The following is a 25568-nucleotide window of genomic DNA, read 5'->3' on the forward strand; positions in this document are numbered from 1 at the left end:
TCGTGTACCGTTTCTCCGGAGCTCTTTCGTTATTTAACAATTTGACGGTAACAAAGGCTTGAGAGTAAATGTTGGTCGTAAAGGCAACAAACCTGCTGTTTTGTGCGATAACTTGTAAATGCATCGTAACGCGTTAGTAAATAGTTTGAGACAGAACGGACGTCGTAGATAGGAGAAATTAAAATAATATTTTTATCGTGAAAATACGTCGCGTTGAAATATCTTCAACGAATAGATTCAGTTTTGACGTGTGCCAGTTGCATTTTTATCCTGGCGAAATCAAATTTATTGGAAGGCGAGGAACAATGAAACAAATATTAACAAGATCAGTCGGATACGAATAATTGTGAAAAACTAATATACTGCTGGATCGATAGTGGGAAACACGCTTGGGAAATGGATTAATAAAGAAAGCTACCACGACTGCTCGATATTTGAAGTTACAACGCAGAATCGTTGACATTATGGTCTTCGTTTGCCAAGTTAGTTAACTGAACTAAATCTATAGACATTATCAGCCAAAGTATGACCATCTAACTGATTGTTTGTGCTCCGAATGGCACCAAATAAACGCTCATTCTGCGGCAATTAACCTCTGTTTGCGTCGAATGCGATCATTTTGCAATTGTAGAATACGAGCATCGGAAGGTACTAAATGCCAAAATTGGACTGATTAAGATTTTATAATTAGATGTCACGCGCTGTTGTCAATGACCAACAAATTGAGCAATATTCCAGTAGTTAAACGCAAAGCGTTTAGCTCAGTTTAGTTTATAAAACGGTCCAAAGAACTCCACCCTCGGACAAAAATTCTATCGACAATTTATCGAAGGGCGAAAACGTGTTTCGCGAATGTAAAAAAAGAAAAAGATACGCGTAATTATGCCGTTCGATTGAGCACTCGATCGGAGAAACGGCTGATCGAAGAGCACTCGGCGAACCAAGTTCGACAAACATATAACGAGTCGAGACAATTTTCGAACACGCTTCGTTCGTAATTGTGCCCGTTCCGCGCGCTTTACACTCGTTTCCACGTTTTCATCTATCCGGAGTTCTTTTAATATCGCTGAACGCACGCGGCCCGCAACGATCGTAACTTCCGTAATGCACTTTTTCCCCTTGATTCGTTCAGCGATAAACCGATGTTGCGTGAACAAGCGCCGATTGATATTTAACCCTGCGGTACGGCCAGTGTACAATTTTTCGTCGAATTGGTTTTCGGTTTACTCGTCGACGAGCGCGCGTCAATTTCATTCCGATCCCGAAAGTGTTCACAACACGCTTCGCGTCGCGTTGTTTAATAAAGAGAGTAAATACACTTTTGTTTGCAATTTATTGGTGATTGCTGAGACATTACTCCAGATTAAAATAATTTTAGTTATTTGTGTTAGAAACCAGCGATTCAATTGAGAAATGTAAAGTTATGTCAATTGAATAGAGTGACGCGTAACGTTATGCAGCGAAGGGTTGACTCGTTCGCCGAGGCAATTCCGTACTTTTTCGAGAACCATTACGTTTTTAGAGTCGATAGACGAGTTTCTGGCGCGAGGATTGGAAAGGCCCCCGGATCGCGGCGATAAACGCGGCCGCGAAACTTCCGCGAGAGTTTTCCCGCGAAAGGGAAAACAATCAATCGACAGCACTTGGATTGATTGCTTTCGAGCCGGCATAATTCGGTCGCGCGCACGGCAGGCGTACTCGACGTTCGCTTTTCACCCTTCAATTACGAAAATTGCCGATGAAATCGCGTTTGCAACAGTTTCGTGGAGAGGGTGCACGGGTCTCGAGTGAAGTGCACAGCGCGCCAAAGAAACGGCGACAGTGTCACGCGATAGAATATCGATGCTTCGACAACAGTGTGTTTATGTACAAGTGCGTGCACACGTTCTCCAAATGCACGGGGCGCTCGTCTTTAAACGCGACGGAACGCTCGATCGAGTACTCGCGTCGATGGAACTCGATTCCGTAAACGGGATCGTTAAAATCAAGAAAGCACGGAAATTCACCGAAGCGGAAAAGTAGCGAAAATGCTGAAAATACAAAACTACTGTGCTGCGACAACTAGCAATCGTTGAAAGGGAATAATACTTATTCTAGACCTTGGTTAATTTTTAAAATTCCAGTTTCATTCGAAGAAACGCGACGAATCGCGAATGGCTTTTCTTGAGAAAATACCCGCGATCGTTCGGTTCGAACTCTGATACGCGTCGCGCGACAACGGGAACTCTGCCACAGTGCAGCTGCGATGTTTAAATGGTCATCAATCTCCGTCGCCAGCGAACAAAAGTGTCAACGACGGACGAGATAGTAGAATCGGGCACGTGAAAGGCATCAGTCTTTTCAATCGAATGCATATTGAACTCCGGAGGTCGAACTTTTAAATTCGTGACTCGCGATTGAATTTTGCAACTTATATAAGTTATTAAAACTCGACAGAATACCGTTCGACTAAGCAATGAGCCAATAAATGTTTCTATCTCGTCCGAGGCGCGGTGCGGCGGAGTTTCCGGTCGACGCAGGACGCGATCAGCCCTCTTTTTCCGTCTCGAACGGCCCGTGCACTTTGTCCCGTGTCCACGTACGGCGGTATCGGCCGTGAATTTTTATGTACAAAAGTACACGCACGGAATATAATATACAGAGCAGTTTAGGCGAGCGCGTGCAAGGACAAATGCTTGAGCGATGCAGTGAAGTGCTGTGCTCTGGTGCGTGGGTTTACGTACGCGAGTGTTGTCAAACGCACGGATATCCAGGTGACGCACACAGAGAAATACAGAGCGAAGGAGAGAAGAGACAGATAGACGCATATACACGCACACGTACACATCCGTAACGCAGTTGCACCGCGACAACACAGCGCCGTGGTTAAGAAATTCCTTTCCACGGAACGGGCGGGCAAACTTTTTCGATCGTGTCCAGAGGTCTCCGAACGAGCGTCGAACTCCGCACCGCGGATGATTGCATTTTCAGGGAACCGTCGCATCGTGCGCTGGACCCTTTGATTGTCTCCTCCTTTGCTCCGGGACGCGAAGCGGATCCCAGTGGCGTAGGAATAAGGCGGATGCCAGCTCGCTCGAGCTAATTACCATTAGAACGCGGTCACGCCGCGGCACGGGTAAATAGAAACGACGAGAGCGAGTAATTGGCTCCCGGTGGATTAATTAGCCTTGCGGTGATTCCCGATTCCTTCCGATCATCGATCGTCCAGCCGTTGTCTCGTCAAATTCGATTCCCTTTGTTGCATCGCGTACCCGTTGTTTCGTTCGCGAAACACAGGGACCAAGGAACGATTTCGATCGTCATCGGATACTTTGATGGTACCTCTAACGCGTCCGCCGCCCTAAGGATCCGAATCTCGGTCAGTTTTGGTCGAAACACGGAAACGAGACGCGACCGGATATTTTCTCGTGACAAAACAAGTGAAAAACGTAGAATAACATTTATTTTTATAACGCCTCGTTTTTTGGACGATTGTATTTGTAAGATAATCGTTAGAGTTATTCCGTAAAATAATAACGAAAACGAAGTAACCATGGAATAACGTGTTATTTGAAATAGCATTTAGAACAGTGTTTCCAAAGTGGCTGGGACTATTGGATATGCACCTTTCTATATTATAGAATTATTAAACTTCGACGATCGTCGGTACTTGGTCAATTTTCGTGAAACGTCATTGCACATAATGACAAATGCCTGTCAGCGATATTCCAACAGTCCCAAATAGAAGAAACTTCGTTCAACGGGACAAACAATTTCGTACAGTTGACCTGGCAAATATTTAAAAGGAATTTTATCATGGATATCGCGGAGTAGATAAATCATCGGAGCGAAAATGACAGCACAATGACATTTTCTGGCGAGATCCTTATGGCAGTCGACGCGTAAAATCGTCCAAAGTCGAGGGTCGGGCGCGATTTTCGCGACAGACGGTTAGAATTCGCGCGAACGATATTCCTACCCCACTGGAACGCCCGGCGCAGGATTCTTTGAGGCAACTTACGGCAAGTTCCCGAATTTTTAGAAGTTCCGTCGCACTTCCCCAGCTTTAGAATCACAGACCTGGATCTCCCGGGGTTTTCTTCGCGAGGCAGCGTCGATTAAACAGCGCGAACTGCGCGACGAATATTTGCACGGAATCGGAATACGTTTCGCGGCGCACTCTACGGATTCATCTTCCACCAACCGTTACTTTGGGGGGAAAAAGTATGAAAAGAAAATAACGGCAGAAGTACATCGGACGTGTCAAACACAGGATCCATTATATTACGCGATCGGGTTAACCTTTATATTATTTACTCGGTGCATTAACGGTTCCATAATATACGACGCGAGGAAAATCGAACTGCAAGCAAGGGATGTATTTATTTAAAATGTACACACGAGACTGAGATTTTATATTTATGACGCACGGTTTATTGATATGTTTTGCAAATTCGCGTGTAATAATAATCTAAAAATGATTTCAGATCGACGAGTATAAATGGTTTCTACATATCGGTATTTATAAATATTGTATATCCAATTTCGACAGAATAGGGCAGTGTTATTTTGTTTATTTTCCTGAAAATTATTCTGCTATAAAATATTGTCGTCGCAATTGCTTCTATTGTCTGCTATCGAACAGTCAATTATTGACGGAAACTGAGTTGGACATGTCCAAAGTACAGTCCAAAGAAGGAACTTGATCCAACCGGAAGACGTTGGTTGATTTTCCGGGGATAAACGATAAACTGTGGGCATTGTTGTTCCGAAAACCGGCGCTCGGAACGATGAACCGGAAACGCGAAGCAATGCTGCCCCGCATCGGCTAATCCCGCCCAGTGATAAACAATGGAGTACACGGAATTCGCTCCGTGAACCTGATATAGAAACATTTTGTGTGCAGGTGAATTTGGCGGCACGTGTCAAACACGCCGGGACATTGTGCACACACGAATTGTAATTAATACGCGAATGCTGAGACGGAAAATTACGGAGAGGATAGAGGGTGGACGGTGTCAAAGTGGGGGATGATGTAACTTCAGGTTCGTCAGCGCCGTTGTTGATCGTTCTTTAATGTTCCGAACGATCACGCGCGGCGCTGTTTCGAGACGATTACTCTCGCCTCTCGGGGAAACTCGAATTTTGCTTGCAACCTGTGCCTGGGAAAGTCTCTGAACCGAACGTGCCAGAGATACGCTAATTTGCCCCAACACGATCACGGCTCACGCGTTAACGCGTCGCTACGGATAGTTTGGTTCGCCCGAAATTATAGACGGAGGATCTACATATTCTACGATCGGACGCGAAAACTGTCAACTTCGTTTTATCTTTAATAGAACGTCGTACGTTTGCCGATCATTTTTTAAAGGATGCTTCGAAGTCCTTAATTATGCACTGTCCGCTGGCGAGAACGTGACTCCGAGCGGACGAGTTCAGCGGCTATAAATTATTACGTTGCATTTTAACGGTGACGGTGGATGAACAACAATTTTTGGCAAAACATCAAATCACTGTGTTACGGAACGCGCAATATCCTCCCCATTTGTCACCACGCGCCTTCTTCCGCAGTCATGCTGACGTTGATGAAATATCCAGACTGCTACGACACCTGCACAGCGTTCCGGAGACCGGTTTCCAGAACTCTTTCGACGCGTTGACTGCCACGTGAAGTATATACGACCGACATTAACGTTGCTGTGAAATTATCTTCGCGAGGCACGATATTTGCGGTTTAACCAGACACAGTTTGGCAAGCAAGAACAAGAGTCGAGTTCCCGAAATTGACGATATTCGAGCGACAGAGTCCAAACGACTCGGCGAATCTCCCTGAAAAGTCTGAAAAAAATCTGTATCGAGGAGTATTTGTTCTTCCGCTTACTCACCTAGGACCCGCACTTCGACCGATCGTTGCGAAGTGAAGTTATGCTTGTTCCTGGCAGTGCACGTGTACGTGCCCTGATCGGCCGCCCGTTGCACGGTGTCGATCAACAGACTACCGTTCGCGACTCTTTGTCTCATGTTGGTGGGCAGCCTCACCCCATCTGGTAACAATAACAAACACGTGACGAGCCCGTGCAACGATGTCCCATTTAACTCGAGCACCATCTTACATTCCAGAAGTAATTTTTCCAGAAATTCTAAAACCGGACGTTCGATGTTCGCGCTACGAGCCATCGATGTTTTCCTATTTCCTTAAATTCTACTTTCACGGAGTTTGTCGTCTCGAGCCAAACGTTTCCCTCCTACGATATTCAGACACTCGAGTTGAGTGGGACACCCTGTATGCAAAATTCCAGAGAAAATATGCTTGCTGATGGATTCGACGTTTCCCAGGAATGGAATCGGCACGCGCGCCACTGCCGCTAATTGAAACCGCGCGGACGCGCGCGTACCCGACTTTCATTACTCCATGTAAATGAGCCGAGCGTTTAACGAAAACAAAACACGTTTACTCACCTTTCTCCCAAATTATCGATTCAATGGGATACCCGGCGACCGGACATTTGATGTGGAACTGTTTCCCAGCGACCGCCGATACCGTGGACATGGGTCTGACGTATGGCAGGCCTGCGTTTGACAAGCAATAAAACGTGTATTCGGAGTAATTTAACCTTTCTGCGGGGATCGAATTAGAGCTTTTTCGTGCTTTTATGGCCGACGCCAAAGGCGGTCCGCCCTTTGCCTCGATTCCATTGTTTCACCACTTCCCTTTTCGCGACAGAACGAGAGACGAAGTTCTCGATGGAGTTTCCTCGATGTTTCGACTTTGATCCGTCTGTTATATATCTTATACTTTAGTGTAAACAGTAGAGGAGTTGTAGAGGCTTGATGAAGATCGAGAGTAGTTCGTGGAATAGCTCAATGGAAATAGATAAAATTAGGACCACGAACTTCTTTGGATCAATGTATTCTGAGCATTCGAAGCTCGACACAGATTATTTAAATGGGATTGCCAATTTAATCTAGCGGAATTCGATAGACTGATCAATTTTCGAGACCCAGAGTATCGAAGTACAGTACAACTCCATTTATCCGAACCTGTCAGGTGAGAGGGGGACAAGGCGGTTCGGATAATAAGAGTCTACGGATTATCCCTTCTACTGCTGTTTATTGGCTCGTATACCTAACAGGAGCTCAGCAACATGTTCGGTAAACCAGATACCGTGACGACATTAGTTCCGATAAATGGAGTTCTACAGGGGAGACTCGGGGCTAAAAGTAACAGGGGCAGATCGTAATACGGCTCGCAATTTCCAAATTTCTCAAAAATACACATTCCACGACTCGAAGAGAGGGTGAAAATTTATCACTTTAGTAAAATTACAGATTTACGTAGTTCGTAAAACGTAACTATCTATACTGTTAGAGATTCTAATCTAGGTTACGAAAATTGTCATTTTCCACGCGAGACTCTCCGAAATCGGCGATTCGTCCCCAAAATTGCCACGTAACTATGTTACAGCCCACCGTGAAACGATAGCAGCCGGTAAAATCGCCGATAAAACAGAAGGGGTGGTTTTTAATTAACAGAAACGAAGCCCACCCCCCCTCCCCTCCCCCCGTCGGGCCACAGAAGCGAGCTGCGTTAATGACAAAAGGATCCCATCAAGCGGATTTTCTCGGGCGATCGATTCCGGGAGAAACGTAATATTCCCCCGAGTTTCCAGTCAATTTCAATCGACACCGACCGACGATTCTTCTCCTTAACAATCTCCCCCTGTCTCTTTCTCCGGGTTTTCAGGACTCACCGTAAATATTGAGCCTCGCCGAGTGGCTCGCCTCCCCCGCGCGGCTACTGGCGATGCACTCGTACTCGCCCCCGTCTTCGGACTTCACCGACGAGATGTTGACGTGCGATATCACGTCCCCGTACACAGTCACGTACTGGCCAATCAGCAGCCTGTCGTTTTGCGGAAGCGGAAATCCATCCAGCAGCCAGGAAATTTGCGGCGTGGGATTACCCGCGGCGCTGCATTTCAGGGAAACCGACGGGCCGGTTTGCATCGTCTGTTCGATGAACCTGTACACCAGCTGCGGCGCGATCTCTGTTAACAGACATTACCAACGGATTAAGCGTACCTCCAAACGGCCAAATACCTTTGCGAACCCTTTCTCACGTCACAAATCTCCTTTCCATCGAAGAAAAAAGAACTTTTTCGAGGGAAAAAATTTATTTCGAGTCTTCCCTGCATTTTACGTATGACTTTTTTTATTTTCTGCAAAGCAGTATTTAAACCAGACCCTTTCGATCCATGCATCGATATATTTTTGTAGAAAATAAAGGTGCGTCCGACCAAGCGTTGACTCCTTCCCCTTACGGTCGACCCATTCATGTGTTTTTCTACTTGCTTTCGATAGAGATTCTATAATTTCACTAATACCGAACTATCTAATGCAATATTGATAAAATTACTATAGTCTTTCTCTTCTGTATGTATTTTTAATACTATGTTATTTGGTGATTATATAATTGCTACAAATGGCATGTTATTATAATGTAATTTTGTTCCTGTATCGAAGAACAAATTTACCGATGTTTGTACGGTCCGTTGTGAAGTCCAATCGACGCGAAATAATTGTTGCAAGTAGAATTTATTTAAATTTACTCATTTCGAGCCGACTGCACCTTGCTTACTTAGATTATACGATACTGGTATTGATCAGCATTCGTTAAAAACGTACGGTCACTGTAAATTAATCGAATGGAATTTGATCACGCTGAATACGCGCACGTGGTTGCAACTGATATCTAGCACCGATGGTATCGATACGGTATTGATCCCATCGATATCGAGACGGTTCCAGGAATTGGTCAGCCTAGTGTTTGCCTTTTGAGTAGAGTCCGCCGCTGGCTGATTTCTTCTAGCGATAAAAAATCCAGCTCGAGTTCAATAAGTAAATAGGAAACAAGAGATGAAATTTATTAAAATTAATTTTGCTCATTATGAGCAGAGGATTCGCGACAGAAGTCTTTGATGCTTCCATTAAAACGACTATATCCTATAGAAACGGTATCAGGTAATCGGAAATTGCCGACAAAGCTACCTGTACCGCTGAGGAAACGTGATCCATTTTCCCCGGAAGTAGGAGAACGACACTAAATTAGGTGACGGCCGAGAGTCGTTTCGCGAGTGCAATGGGTTAAACATTTCATCGTCAGCGAGCAATAAAGATAGCTCCGTCTCGGCACAAATAACACTCGTAACGAACTCAATGCGGCCCACTTTAAACATTCCCCGCGACCATAGCCGAATTATACGGTAACATCCTTTCCCATTAAGTGGGCTGCAATAACCAAGAGGACTTTGTGTTAAATAATTGGTCCGAAGATTAATGGATACCGGGGATTAAGAGCGCCGCGACCTAACGAAGAAACATTGAAAATAACCGCGGCGCGTTTGCAGGCATGCGTTCCAGTTCCAGGAGGGCTCTAAATGAACGCGCCGCTTCGCGTAACGAGCCCCGCCGGTAATGAATTCATGAAGTTCATAAGCGCGGGCACGCCGGCTACGAAATAACATTCTAAAAGTTTCCGTATGCATAACATGATTCTCCCGCGTCTCGACGCCCCCCGCGATCCTTCGAGGAAATCGACGACGTTCGATATGGACGAGCACGCGAAATCAGGATTCCAAACTCTAGTCTCGACGACGAGTTTGAGAAACACTGAACTGCAAACGTTGAGTCTAACGAAGAAATGTGAGAATTCAGTTTTTGACAGTAGCCACGAAACATTTTATTTATTTTTACACCTCCCTTTTGGTTTCGGAACCTGCTTCCGCATTAATTATTATTTAGAGAGTGTATTTCCTTTGATATCGTTAAAATTTTTGGAGTAGAATCACCGAGAATGATTTTATTCCAGCCGGAGACCGCAAGAGCCGCGTTCGATCGTGGCCAGAGCGAGCTCGGCGATGAAAATCTTAAATCTCGTCCAGCGGCGGGACTCTTTCGCGTGCGTATAATTAAAAGACGGCCGGGGCCAACGAGGCTATTAGTAAATTAACAATTACGTCTGTCCAATTAGCTCGCCTCGTTATTTCGCAGCCGGCCGCGAGGAACTTTGCGTCCGGAGATCCCTTGAGCGCGCGGAGTAATCTTTAAAAGCAGGCGTCTGTTTACCGAAACGGGTCTAAAACAGACGGCAGGGAAAAAGAAAGCGTATTATTACGAGGTCTCCCATCCCAATCCGCGCCAGAGATGCCAAACGGAGTCCCGGGTGCACCGGGGGACACCGCATTCCATTTTCTCACACTATGCTCACGCGTACGTGAGCTCGTAGTAGTTTTGAACAGTCGACAAAGGCAAACACATGCTCTCTTTCTTACAGGACTCTGCTGACCACTGCTAATACTTTTGATAACGTAAAAAGATTACTACCTGCCACTGTTTGCCTCTGCTGGTCTCTGCTGGCCTCTACTGACCACTGATGACCACTGATGACCACTCCTGATACTTCTGACAACGTATAACGATTACTACTGGCTACTGCCAGCCTCTTCCAGCCAGAAGTGGTCATCAGTGGTTAGCAAAGACAGGCAGAGACCCGCACATACTGGCAAATATCAATAGAGACTAACAATGCACGTTAAAAAATACTAATATAACTTTAAAACTAATAAATATAACTTTACGTGCACGTTAAAAAATTTTGCGCAGAAATACAAAGAATAAAGTAGAAACTTAGACGAGAATTATGCCTTTCGGCGACAATATGAAATTTTCCACGCGACGGTGTTCTCGATCCTGATTTTTCTTTTACTTTGAGGCCAGAGATTATTTCGTGCACACTTTGCACGCACGGAGCTGTTTCCGGGTGCAAAATTTATCGTAACATTATGCAGATTAAGGAGAGAATAACCGTACGGGTTTCGTTCCGTTCTGCTTTCCTGCTCGGATGAGACATTGCGATCTCTTTCCAGAGACGCTCCCGCGCGGGTAATAAAAAACATCGACGGAATCCTAAGAATTCCATTTCTGTGTAGACATTCAATCGAGCCGCGGGGGCCGAGTCGAGCGTATCCGATCATTTGCACGAGGAATGGAGTCGCTTCGGCGAACGGGACGGATGTTAACGAAACGCTGAAAGCCCCGAGCGTCGGTTGTTTATCATTACCGCGAAAGGAAACGGAGACTCGCCGTGTAAATAATGGCCACGTCTGTCGTCAAATATATTCAGTACTCGTGAACCGTTTTCTTCTCCCTCTTTCTCACTCTCTCTCTCTTTCACGGCGAGCTTGCTGCAATTTAAATTAAAAATCTGCGGAAACGTAGGCCACCCGAGGGCGTCTCGTCGAGAAACTTAATTTCGTGTATTAGAGGGAAACAAATTTTTTAAGGTCTCCGTCCTAACGACGGTCCTTGTATTTTGCTTCGTAATTCTGCCCTCGTGTTATACAGGGTGTACTATCGCAGACAACCACCCTAATATCTTCGACATTTTTAACAATAAAAAGAAACATTCTTGGATCAAGATTTATTTGCTATGTATTTAAACTATCGGTGCCCAAGTAATAGCAATTTTAGTTCGAACGGTAAGAACAGCATGGCTGGATTCTTTGCGAGGTCGCAGAGACCCTAGTTAATTGAACAAGAGAATGACCCTTTCCTCGACAAAGTAATTACCGAGAACGAACATTGGACGTTCTATGAGAACCCTAAGAGAAACGTGAGTTAAACCAAATATTATCGAAGCCGAATAAGGTGTGCATAATGGAACACCCATGATGTGGGGCACTTAAAACTGTTGGAACCACTCTTGCGAGCTTCTATTATTATCACCCGATGCGACCAACTATTTCAATCACTAAAGAACACAGTGACGAAAAATAGCAGAATCCAAATTTAAATTTACAGAGCCGTATCAAAATGATGTCCAAATATTTTTAAAACCGTCCTATAAATAAGGATTGGAAGACTTAGTTTCCACGGGGGGAAGGAGTCAAACTTTGATCGAAAACAGTCTTAAATAGCGAAAACGTTGTCGTAATTGACGCGAGGAAGAAACGTGCCCGTCGGCCACTAAGAAAATTTCATTTCTGCGAAATCGCGCATCGCTCGAATGAACCCGCGACCCAGTTATACGCCCCGGAACGAGCTCGTAGATTGGCCAGGTCGCGAGATCATTTCGATGGCGCGCACGCGTCCCACGGATACGCATAATGCTAACAAAGGCAACAATCATTCGTCACGGGGGGGAAGGAAATTTGATTCAACGCTCTCGACGTCACAAATTACAATTCTAAAAACACCGAATCATCGAGTCCTCGAATTAAAGACTAAGGGTCGAGGGTTCCTCGAGCTCATCTGCCGTAAGATGACTTAGAAATATTTTATTTCCAATGGAACACGTATCATCGATACGGAATGAATTCGAGTGTATAAATAAAAGATATTCAGTGCTTGGATGGACCGTGGAAGATCGTGTCTCGGTGTCCCATGAAAATATTTATCACCGAAGGGATGTTAAAGAATTAACTCGGATCAGATCGAGCGGAACGTTCAATTTCCGGAAACGTATACTGCAACTGGTTGCAGCGTGCGTCGTTGCTCTGCAGTTCCGTCGCTATCTGTTCGCGTCTCTCTCGTGGATGACGTGCTTTCTTCCCTGACGTATCTATGACGCATAATAAATAGACGTGGCTAGAGCCGCAGACTGGGGCGAGATCGTGCTCGGCCGGCATGCAAAGCGTCGGCAAAACCGCAGGAATCTCGTTAGCGTATGCAAATCCGGGGTGACGGTACTAACTATCCCATCGTGCTGCGGGCAATCCCCACCTAATGTACACTGTATGCCTTACAGCTTAGAAGTCATGCAGCCGAGAAGAATCCTAATGACAGGGTAATGGGTCGCCGAACTTTCGCCAACCCGAAAATCGACTGACGCCAGTCGATTTCGTCGACGTCCACGAAACGACAGAGAACGTACGAAAACGATTCCCTGTGACTGTTTTTTTTTTTTAAATAGCTTCACGCGAGGTTAATGTTACACGGGCTATGGAAATTTGATGGGGCGTGGAGAATAGGCTGGCCAGGAATGGCTAGTTAGCGTTCATTGAAACCCGCCGGGGCGTGTAATATAATACAATTTGTAGAAGATTGCAAAACAAATGAAAACTCGTAAAACAGAAACCCGGGGAAGGAAGGAAACAGAGCAGAATAACAAGATACAGAGACGAAAGGAGAATAACGAAAATAGAGAGTGAAACGGGTTATAATTTGGTTCGCGAGTGTGAGGTGTATTCGAATGGGCGATATTGTCATAGAAAGTGTTGTTCCCGCGTGGAAATTAGGGGATTTCAACCTGCCCGGAGTAATCGAATCGATCCGGGGTTAAATCTGGGACCACGTTCGGGGATATAAAGAGAAGATCGGATTGGAAAGCAACCTCCGATGTTCGATACCGTGAAAGTATATTAAAGACGTTTAATTTACGAAATTGTTCTATCTAATTTATAAAAGCAACGTTGTCGCAAAATCAGCAGTTTTTTTTTAATTAAAATAATTGGAACACGAGAGGTATACGAGTAGATTTTCATGTGTTAAGCACGTGTGTTATCAGTTACATCTTTTCATTGATTTTGTTACTCTTGACATACTTCATTGTACCGACATAGACAATAAGAGCACCTATTGTGCTCCAATAATTGTAGTACATTGAGAAGAACACTGCTATTTGCTTCTGCAAACGTTTTTCGTGATTATTATATATTGTGGTATAAGTTACGGAAAAATTACGGAGCATTTCTTTCAGTTCCCAGCTTCGTACTTTATAGGGCACGTGAAATGCGAATATAAATTTTAATCCCGCTAAAAGGATGTTTTCCTGGACGTCCTCTAAAAAGGATACTGCAACTTAACGGATTAAAAGAAACGAAAAGTATGTCAACCATAACATCTTCGGTAATTCTCACAGAGGGGATGAATATTCAGTAACGCAAATAATAATAGCAACGGTATAATAGCTTCGCCGAAGAAAAATGGGAGGGAATCGAACGGAGAATGGGATTACTGTTGTTCGCAGAATTCAATGGTTGAAATATTGCTTTAAATTCTAGTACAACGTTCGTTACGAAATTACGCGCCTTCGATTCTATGGTGTTTACATTGAAGTCGAAAACAATTTTTCTAATCGATAACGAAGCATAAAACGGGCGGGAAATGGCATCCATTCGTTCACATCGAATTGAAAAATAACCTAGATCGGTGTCATCTCGCTTCCTCGAGTCCCGAGCGAGAAGAAATAGCGCCCCATCATCGTTCCGTTTAAACCTAATGAAAAATCGCTTACCACGGCTAACTCACGCCCGTGGGAAGTTATTGCGGCCCGATGCAATTGCGGGTGAAGCGTTCAAAGGTTGAATCCATTACCGTTGTTTGCCCCTGTTCTTGTTTCCACCCGCGGCCCTGCCAACTAAGAACCTTCTTTCCTTCGGGTCTTCAATTACCTCTGGCAACGGGGCAGCGAGAAAGAAAGGGAGGAAATAGTTTCAACCCTCCGTTCCGATACCCCGATGGGAGTTGAATCGAAGAACGGGGGAAAAAAGAAAACAGAGCGTGTACTGCTTTCGAAGAACCACGCCGCTGCATTCGACACTTTGCTGCTGCTGGTGTCGAGACTGATACGGTGTACAGGGTGATCCCAGTGTCCAGGCCAGGGGAAACAACGAGTAATATCTGTAGAGTGCCAACGCTAAACGATCGCGAAAGAAAATTTCAACTCTCAACGGCCGTCGAAGTTGCCAAACTGTCGGCGGGGGTTAATGGCCGGGAATGTACGCGGAAACTTTCAGAAACGTACAAATTCGCTCGAGAGAGTATTACTATCTCGTTCGCGAGATTCTCAGGAGTCAGAAAAGAGAGAATAATTAGCTACCCTTGTGGCGGTGGTGGGTGGTGGGGATTAAAATAAAAATTAGAACAATCGCTTGATCGACGAAACTAAAACTTTATCTGCACAGTAGCTCTAACTCGAATCGTGTTCGATTTCTGAAAGAAGGCTGTAGCCAAGCTACACACATCCTGACGAACGTTAATTAATCCAATGAAAAGTTAAATAATTTCCCGCCGAGTTGCCTGTGATTTTCAATGATAAAATCGGGTCTGCAATTTACTTGAAAGTCGAGTGATTCGCAGAGCTGAGAAGTTTCTCTCCGCGGAACTACTGTAAATCGAACGTTGATTTTGATGAACTTTGGTAATACAAATAGAACGCTGAAAGAAATTAGTCCAAAGGAAACTACCTTGGGGTGTTGCGAAACGAAAAACTCTGCTCCGTGAAATATTTCAAAATCTAACGCGAACGAAAATAGCTGTGGTCAATGAAAGGTTTAATTTCTGACGAGGAATAACGGGATCGGGATAAAAATTTCATCGAGCCACGGATGGCTGTGCTGTGACCACTCAGGTATTTATGAAAACGCGATTCGATTGGTTACGGTAGTCCTACGCGTATTACCTGAAACTTTTATACGGATCACGTTATCGATCGTAAAACATTCATTCTTTTCATATTCAACAGCTTTCTTCGTCTCAATTAAACTTCAATATATTTACTTAATCAGGGTAGTCAAATATTAAATCAACGAACCAAAATACGAGTGTTGCAAAAATGCAAACTTTCGATAGAAAAAATCCAGTTTCCTTTCGTTGCGTCAGCCTGTATATCGTAGGAGGGATCTCGATGGCGGTAATCGTATCATTCTCGGCTCTTTCAGGACCCCCAAGTCCGCATCGTTGGGCTGGCCGGTGCCCGATCCGTGGAAATGCGTGCCACGCGAACCGGGTTTATTATATTCCCCGGGAAATTCGCGTATCGCGGTGGTTTTCGATGGGACGTTACCGAGCAACGGCGGTCCCGTGCACGAGCAAACGGGGCGCGGAGCAAACGAGGCCATTTTCGTGCAAAAATAGCGCGGCCGGCCCGGGGCGAAACGACTTCGTGATGGAAAATACGTTACGAGGGAACGGAGCGCACCGCCAGAGCTCGGAACGCGCGATTTTAGGAACCGTCGACCGATACCCTTTCGAAACGCACGATGGGGACGAGTTTTTCGTGCGCAAAATCGTCCCGCGAACCCTTTATTCTGTAACGGAGCCCGGGATACGCGATCGCGGGAGAGCTCGTGGCAATCTGGACCCGGTAAAAGTGTTTTAATTGAAATCTTCGGGGCCATAACTCGAAACCATCGACCGGCGTACCGTGATGTCCGGTTAATGGAAAAAGCATCGGAGCCGGTTACCCGACTGAAATATGACGCGCAACTGGCAACAGATACGTGGATCCGCGAAAGTGGAACAGGAAAAACCAACAAATACGAGAACGCAACGTCCACGTGCCGAATTTTTTCATCCCGTTTTACATGGAAATGACGGATTATACGGCTGGCGCTTAGAAAGCAAAGGAAAGGTTTCGTTGAAATTCTATTACAAAGATTATCGCGGAAGAGAAACCGGGTTAGGGGGCTATTTTTCAGGGAAACTTTGTTACTTCGTTTCGATCCAATCAGTGGAAGCAACGATTGAAACTACCAACGATTTGCTATTCCTATTTAATAACCCGTAGTCGGTCTATAAATTAAACCGGATCGCGGAGTTAGTAGATGGCGAATATGTGTGCCCAAATACAAACTCCTCTTTAGAGTGTATTCTCACGGGAGCCGCAAACAGCTGCATTTGTAGATTCTCCCAAGACAAGTTGAGTCACGTACCACCTAAGAACATTTATTTAAGAACAAAGCGCGCGAAGCAAAGCTCGTACAACGACGAGGAACCGATGTTCCCAAACGCGAATCCTGCCACTGAATTATTTCGGGGAATATCCCGCGAACCGGCGACGCACCGGGGGAAAGAAAAATAAGAAAATTCCGGGCGACGATAGCAGTTGGTGCAAAGTTGTTAACAATAGTAGTGAAAACAGAGTGCAGTGCGGAGGATTAGGTAGACTGTAGCTTCTCGGGGAAAGGTACTTTAAGCTTAATTGTTGTTATCTCTCTTTCGCTTACTCGTACACAGCGTGATCTCGAACGGTGATTCAGCACGAGAATAATAAATGTCTCTTGTATTAGTACGGGACGTTTAGAGAAAATGATTTACAACGGTACTATGATATGCAACCACTTTTGTTTCAAGGATAAAATTACAATGTGAATGATGTAACGTGAAATTAAATGATCACGACCTCCACTATATTCCAATCGACCAAATATGATTACGTCGATTCCGCAAGTAGACATAAATCGCGCCCCGGGGACCATCAATCATTCGCGTTAATATTAAATATTTCTGCCCTGTTACTCGAGCAAAAATTATCAATTTTTTAAGACTTGATTCAATTACGCTGTAGAAAGTACAAGCTACTAATCTTGTGATACGAATACTAAATTATCGAATAAAGGTACTTCTGACCGACTTTATTTTCACGCCGAGCGAAAATTATCCCATCGATTTTGAAGATTAAATTAATTCTCGCCCTAAAAAGCCGCAGCTATTAACGTTGCCATATAAACGAAAATGTTCCCGACCCCGACTCTTGCGCAAACATGCAAAAATTATCACATTTATATCAAATATTTAATTATATCTCGCCATATGGAGCATCGCCGCCAATATTATAACCTGAATAATATAATATAATCCATTGAACGCAAACTAAATTGTCTCTAATAGTCACCACTCTCCGATTAAAAATTATTACATCATCGGCTATCGAGGAATATACCTAATATAGTATAAATTGAACTCTCTCGAACCTCCCCTGTTCTCCAACCAATCAGAGACGATCGCGTCCCTTAAAAAAGTAGAATTAAATCGTTCCCCAGGGAGCGTCCCCCAGCTATTAACGTTATAACGAACGGTGGCAAAAAATTGCTTTAAAGCGATCGAATCGAGATTCACCCGGACTTTTAAAAATCGACGGTTAAAAGCTGGCGATCAACGTGGGTGGCGGTCCCTAATTAAAAGCATTCGGTGGATCGGAGCGGTCGCGATTAACGGGCCAGCAAACAGCGATCCTCTCGCGGCCGATGGCACGATCGGGAAAACCGATGCGGCCATTTTCGCGCGAAAACGGCACATACTTTCCCCAGAGGAGAACGCCGCGGCGGCCGTGATGGAAAACGCGTTACGATGGAGTGGCACGCAAACCGGGAATGGATCGTATGGGGAAGAGTTCCACTGCATTAACCACCGGCAACCTATCACCGCGGAACCATTCGCTCGACAAACAAGCCCCGTCCCAACCCCCCCGCCGTTTCCGCCTCCACCCACGAGTCTGTCTTCCAAACAGCGCCGCGACCGCGTTTCCATCATCGGCCAAGGAGCCTCGAGAGCCGAACGAACGACGGTAGGACCTGAAACCGGGGGAAAAATCGGAACGCGGAAAGAGGAAACGAGACCGTTACCGGGCCTCGCGGATTTTCCGATTCCTTTTCCCTTCGTTGATCAAATCCGATCCGTGACGCGCGCCGGCGAAATTCGCCGCGCGTATTTAACGAGCTGCAAGCTCAACCGGGAAGACGAGGTAGCTAGACGTAATTGAAACCTTGTGGCTGCGACGGCGATGTCATTAGACAGCGACCCCAGAGTACCCTAAAACCCTCCAACGTCGAAGCCTGGATTTCCCGCGACCGAAATTATTTTTCGAACGCGACTCGAGACGATCGTGATACATTTCTCTGTCGATTGCTTCGATCCCGGAAACTTCAAGGTCGTCACAATTTTATCTTTACGTTTCGAACCCTGAATTCGTGTTGCGATTAAGTAGTATGAACTAGGAGAAGGAGGACAGCTACCACTAAATTTATCTGATTAAACTTCATAACCCAACTCGGACGAGACGTCTGGCCATTATCGGGCTTTTCTACTTACTGATCGTAATATATTCATTCCGGTTGTTATCCGCTTCCCGTTGACCATTCTATACTTAAACGCGTTAAAACACACGCTACATTGTTGCATGCAACGTATAAAATAAGTAGAAATATCGTATATTTATAAGAAACAAGTAGTAGTGTCGCATACCGATCGGACGTCGTATTCAATCGTGGTCGACGAGCTTTCAAAATCGAATTCCTCGAAAACGGAGCCCCGTATGGAAAAATGTTGCTCCACATTTTCGCTCTACTTTTATACAAGTAATCATCCTACATCTGGTTGCACCCGTCCTCATTCATCCCGTTCGCCCGAAACCGTCGAAATTTCATTCGACGTTTGTTGCTCCGCTCAACCGTTTTTTATACCGCGCGCCAGCGTGTGGCTAGCAGTCGAGTTTAAGCTCTCTCGCCGTTTCGAGTCACCAACGAGATTTATTCCCTCTTGCAAATTATCTTTATTCGATAAATGTCAAAGAAATTAACAATGTTGGCAAACCTACGCGAAAAATTTTGTACGAAACTTTGGAGCTTTCCGAAATTGCAGTTTTCAATACAGACGACAGAAAATATTTCACTCTAAAAGGTATCTTCACTCTCTTTCTAAACGTTACCGTATAGTATGGATCATATTTCGTTTCGCAGAGTTCCTAAACTGAATTCGATGTTTGCAGTTACAAGCAGTAACGAAAGAATTATTAAAATATAGCGAATTATAATGAAGTCCAAACTCGTTGGAAGGATAGAAGGAGAAAGCAAAGGACGTGGTTGGTGGACGATCGTGGAGCGATTCCGTTTCGCGGTGGTTAAGGATGGAAACGGTATTCCATCGATGGGTCCATTTTTCCACATTTCATTTCTCTCTCCCAATACGGGCGCACAGAGGGACGTAAACGGTAAGCAAACAAAGACTCACCACCGAGCCGCAATTCCGCAATTCCTTGAGCCATTTCATACTCGTTCCTCACAAAGCACTGGTACATGCCGCGATCCTCCCGTGCAACCGACATCACGGAAATACGTTCCCTGGTAACCGCCCTTATGCGAGCGTCCGTTCTCAATGCCTGACCGTCCTTCAACCAGTAAAGCGCCGCCTGCGGAAATCCACTGGCGCTGCACGTCTGAAAAGCAGTTTAGAGAAAAGGGACTGATGAGAACCGGGCAAAGTTTCCCGTGTGCGAACAGAATGCCCTCGAATCTTCCGCGCTTCCCTCAAAAACAAGATTGCCCGTTCCGGGACGATGCAACGACGCCCAACGCGCCACGGCAAAACCTGGAAGACGCTCGGACGGCTCGAAACGCTTCCGCCTTTTTCCCTGTCCTCGTAAAAATCGGATTACCCCGGGAACGCGCCCTCCGCGCCAAGTGGCTCGGAAATGAACAAAGAATTCACCGTCGGATGGATTTTCATCGTGGAAGTCGAGAATTTAGACGTTCCCGGACCGAACCTTTTCCATTAAAGCGGTGCCGCTGTTGTTCCGACCAATTTCCACCCGCTTCGCGCGAACATTTTCCTAATTATACGGGAGTTCAACTTTCACGCTATTTTTTCTAAATTACTATCGCGACTTCGGAAAATCTGTTGGATCGTTGCCAATTCGAAACTCGACCGGTGCTCTATAGTAATGTTAAAAGAAACGTTTCAGGGTTCGAGAGAGAACTTATTAATCGAACTATTTTGTAGATTAATTGATTAGAAACAATTCGATAGTCTTGTTTCCACTTTGATGGGAATGTGATGTTCTTTATTTTGAAACGAGGTCGTCTATTATAGAAAAGTGTCATACGCTACTTTCATCGGTTCGTTCGAAATATATATTCCCCGATAATAATTAAAAATGACAGGGACACAGGAATAGCCTGTTCAAACTTTTTACGAATACGTTTGTACGATGCTATGTTTAACGATGTCTATTTAAAGATAATATTCCGTAAGGGGTCGAGGAACCGAATAGTGCTATCGACTTTAGGGTAACTGGCGGAATAATGGTACCGAACAATCGGTTACGTCGACGGAAAAGGTAACGTACGCGAATGGGTCCCAGCATCGATTGCAGTCATAAAGCCTAACCCTCGATCGTGGCCAACCATAAGAATCGTCAATTACCAAGTGAGCGGCTTTTCCAAGATCGACGGTCTGAATCGAGGGTTGAACGTGCACGCTCAATGGCGCAGATACCGTTAGCCTCACTTCCATGGATTCGCTGCCCTCGGAATTACTGGCGGTGCACATGTACGACCCAGCGTCGCTCTCCTGAACGCCTTGAACGATCAACGAACCGTCTCGCACCATGTAATGACCCGACGTGTCCTCGATCGGCTCCTCCCTCTGATTTCTATTGTAATACCATCTGAAGTAGACAAAAAATTCATGGTCCATTAATACGATTTAAGCGTGCAACCAAGATTATAGTTTTACGTTATTGGAACGGATGGAAATAAGTTTTCTAAGTAGAATTTAATTCTGTAAATATAGATCAGGAATATCGAACGAACAGAGATGAATCTGTCACATTTGTTGACGCGACGATAATACACAGACTAATAATAATTTCACGAATGCATTATTTGTAACATTTTCCAAGCTGTTCCCGATCGCGGAATTTCCTCTGGTCGTAGATCGGGGAAATTCGTAATCTACACTCTCGTTCCGTAACGAAATTGCGGGAGTAAAAAATCACAAAAGCGATCAGCGAGCCTCGGCCCGTAAAGGGACCGGCGTTGCGACGCGGTGGAACGATCGGAAATGCTATTTTAGATCCCGTCGATACACGATGGGCGGACGTAAATTGTTGCGAACGTTGCCACGGATCTTATGTTAGGCCGCCACCAAGCAAAACCTTGCTCATGGCCACTCGAGTTATGGAATTTTAATTTTAACACGATCACTCAAATTTCATTGAGACGAGAAATTATAATCAGTGCACTGAGAGCATTTTAAAATAAAAATCAGCAAAGTTAACAGTCGAACCATTCCTTACATTTCGCAAGAGTGTGAATAATTTTAAATATAACGTTTCAAAAATATATTACCACAAATCTAAGGTTATCTTCTTGCTTGACGTCTGACTAGTGGCTGGGTCGTACTACTGGGAAAGAAAGCGTGCTACAAGGAACAGGTTGAGCTCGCATAAAATTCTAATAACTTTCGTAGGTAAAGAACAATCCACTCAAGGAGCCCTGCGGGTGTAAATATCTTAAAGGGTGGTGAATTATGTAATATTAAATTATTAAAATGTTCGCGGTCGGTCGTCCGTTTGGGAGCAGCTAGGTGTCTTGTTGGCCGACGTCCGACTCGTAACGGGGACATACTACTGGGATGGAGAGCGTGCTGTTGCTCGACTGGCTGCCGTGTGTCCGATAAATCCTGGGTCCGCATCACTGCTCGTCCCGCGAAACACGGTGTTATATTACGTCCGATCGTTGCTCAAGATTCACCGCTGGCGGGGCAAAAATAGACGCGCGGCGCAGCCGTCGGACAGAGGGCGATATTGCTGCTTTGCTATCCGAGCGAGCCTTTCCATTCCACCGGTGGTGTATCTCTCTAGTGCACTCGCCAACCACAAAATAACAACTGTTTCATTGGGAAGACCGAATACACAGCACGGCCGTGAATTGTGCTACGCTACCCATACGTTCCGTTCACCCCGCCCGTCCTCTCCGTCTATCTTTCTTTTTTTTTTTTTTTTTTTTGTGCTCGAGCCTCCACAGTCCGCGCGCATGCAGCGCTGGATGTACTGGCACGCTTTCAAAACACTCCCGCTTGAACAAGCAGCCGGATAAACCGCGCCTGTGGCGCGCACTGGATACAGACGAAAATCGTTAATACCCGGCGAATCTTTAAATAAGGAGCGAGATCGGATCGCGCGCGCTCGCTCGCCGGAAATAATTCGCGCGTCGAGCTCGCCCAGCCGCCATTCGTACGCTCGACGCTGGTTTCCTCGTCGATACCGAGCTACGCGACAAACTAAATGCTACTCTGAATTAACCAAACGCGAATCATTGTACCAAACAAAATAATTACATCATTGAAAGACAACCCCGCGTTGGAGTCTTTAGTGTCTTCCTTTAGGAAAGCTTAATTTAGCTATAGTTTGCACCAGTTTCTATAATCACCCGATTAAGCGTGATATCATACATTTTATAATTGATAAAATAAATTTGCAGTTACGAATGTAATTTGTTGGAAATGAAACTTGAAAGCTTTTTCTTTCTCTGGCACGATGGATCTATTTAAGATCGCAACGATGGGCGGTACGCGATGGCCGCAGAAATTCCCGTCTCGTCACTGAAACTGTTCGACCGCCGGATTTAAAGCGTCTCGGTAGACGGGGATAATCGAATCGATCTCTCACGGGCACGTGCGACCTTTGACCTCGTCGGGCCGAACCACCCCGCAGAAACTGAGCCAATTCGGTCTCGTGGTTTCCAGCCTCCCCGCGATACTCGTCGTTCGTCGATTAACAGGATCGTTTTCGAGCCTCTCGCAGTGACACCCGCGCCTGTCTTTGATCGTTCGTCGCATGTTTGTTTAAATGCACAAAATTGAACCGGTTTCCTCGATTTTTACCCGTTTTTTGCCGCAAAATTTCGAACTAAATCTTTCCACCTACGTTTAGAGAGACTTAATTTAAAGTAAATTCTTTCGGTGATTTTGGTTTCAAGGATCGCCATCTTACATTCATCGTTCAAAGTCGCGAAAGGGATCAAATTTCGAACACGCGTCTGAGAGGCTGTCACAACTCAATCCCGATGCTGCGACAGCTTCTCAGGCAGTGCTACGTCCGACGGTGAACGAAAACATTTACGTTGCGTCGAAACGTTCGAGCGGCACCAATATTTACCGAAAGTGAGGTCGAGGGTCGCGAAATAAAACTTTCAGCCGTGCTCCCATGTTGATTTTGTTCCCGTAAGCGGTCGATTCGTCCAGTCGCCGTTAACCCCTTGATGCGTGGAAAATTCATGGGAAATGCAAAGTACAGGAGCCCCGCTGACCGGTAAAAAATGTTGGAACGGTGATCTTCAACCGAGGTAGAGAATTTTTCCTCGTAAAGGGTTGAAACAATTTCGATTTCCATTGAAAATTAACCTCGTTGGAACTTGTATAAGAATGGTACCCGGTGGTAAATAAACAAATAAACATGTTTGAAACGCGTGAACGGGGTAACGCATCGTCCCCGGTGCCCGAAGGGGTTAAATATTATCCCAGGTAGGTTTCTTTTCACCGCGCGGCACAATGCACGATCGAGGCCGCTGAAAAGGTGGTGGAGGATCTTGTCGGCGACGGGTTGGCTTCCGTGGGCCGGTCGAGAGGTAAACGTGACCGCGCAAAATCGAGGGTGGATCCACCCTGTCCCGAGAACAGGTTCGTGAGCCGAAAACTTGCCCGTCTCCCTCGGAAAATCTAGGCCGCAATCTCTCTCTCTCTCTCGAGGGGCCCTGGTCTCCGGCGTCGAATATTTTCCATCCAGCAATCTCGGGGCTAAAGTGACCTCCCCCGGGAGGACCCACCCCCCGTTGTAACTTTGTCGAAAAATGATACTCGGGCCACGGTTCTGCGGCGTTCTTGGTCTATCCGGCGGGTGATTGACCTGGGTAGTTTCGAAAAGAGACGTCACGGTCTCTCTCCGGATTCGGCTTAGTCGGCTCGCGAGAGCAACGGGATAAGGTTGGGGAGGTGCAGAAGGACGACGCCGATGAGGTTGAAGAGTCGCAGGACGCGCGTGGTGAAGCGGGACGAGGGGTGTGAAACGGACGACGACGAGGCGTATACCTATAGATAATCGAATTTATGGAGGGAAATTGGCGAGGGAAGTAGATGGGATAGGGACGGAAGAGCGTACCCAGAGATGGAAGCTCTGCCACGCTGGCAAACCCTCAGACTCTCTCCCTTTTCTCTCCTCTCGTCCTTATCTCCCTTTCTAGCTTATCCCACGGGTTTGCGGTCTTTCTCCGTCGCGCGGACGCCTCCGGTCCCTCCTCTTTGCTCCGTCAACTCAGTCAAGCCACGGAAGAGGCAGAGGAGAGGCGAGAGACTGCACGACAGAGACACCCTCAGCCACGAACCGTGGCAGAGGGAGACGGGGAACGCAGTCACGGAATATACTCAGTGACGTCGACGTACACGTAAATGCGGAATATTTGATGGGCTGTCAGAAGCAGTCTCTGTAATCAGCGGTCGGTTTGTTTGCGCTACCCATACACTCCTCGCGTCTACGCTCAGGCTGTCTTCGTTCCGTCCTGAGCACGACGTCATCGCGAATGCACAAACGCGCACCGCGTGTCTATTAGGCCAAACCTACCACTCTTAGGCCCTTCTCCCACCTGGACGCCTCGCGATCGGAAATCCGTCCACTTTCTTGGGACCTTTTTTCATTCCAGCAAGCCTTCGATTCTCGAGATTCGCGATTTCGTTATTGGTATTTATTTAATACCGTATATATTTTGTCAGCCCGATGAAGAACGGAAACGTTAGACGGAAGAAAGATAAATTCGTCCTGGGAAAAGTGTACGGAATTTCTGGAAACCGGGATACGCGAATTAAAATTGAATCGTTCGACGTACGATCGCTAACATGAACGTTAGCTCGTCGCGAAAAGTTTCACTCGAACACTCTAAGAGCAAAGTGCGTCGAACCATAGTTGCGTCAAAGGCAAAGTTTACTGGGTCAGACCTTGCCCACGAGCCCACCGGCGAAACTCGAACGAAACGCCGATT

The 25568-nt window shown here is 45.8% G+C and overlaps 1 protein-coding gene across 1 annotated transcript in view; it reads right to left on the reverse strand.

The window, feature by feature from the left end:
• LOC122398039 (Down syndrome cell adhesion molecule-like protein Dscam2) overlaps positions 1–25568 on the reverse strand; it is a 178718-nt gene that overhangs the window by 47768 nt on the left and 105382 nt on the right. The window contains exons 6-10 of the mRNA XM_043397639.1: positions 20959–21202; positions 19768–19972; positions 7731–8027; positions 6439–6549; positions 5865–6023 (exon numbers count right to left, since the gene is read on the reverse strand). Coding sequence (XP_043253574.1) covers positions 5865–6023; positions 6439–6549; positions 7731–8027; positions 19768–19972; positions 20959–21202 — 1016 coding nt within the window. The remainder of the gene's footprint in view (positions 1–5864; positions 6024–6438; positions 6550–7730; positions 8028–19767; positions 19973–20958; positions 21203–25568) is intronic.

This window comes from Colletes gigas, unplaced genomic scaffold, assembly GCF_013123115.1.
Source record: "Colletes gigas isolate AHSC1104 unplaced genomic scaffold, ASM1312311v1 Colletes_gigas_Sc00010, whole genome shotgun sequence".
NCBI classification, from domain to species: domain Eukaryota; kingdom Metazoa; phylum Arthropoda; class Insecta; order Hymenoptera; family Colletidae; genus Colletes; species Colletes gigas.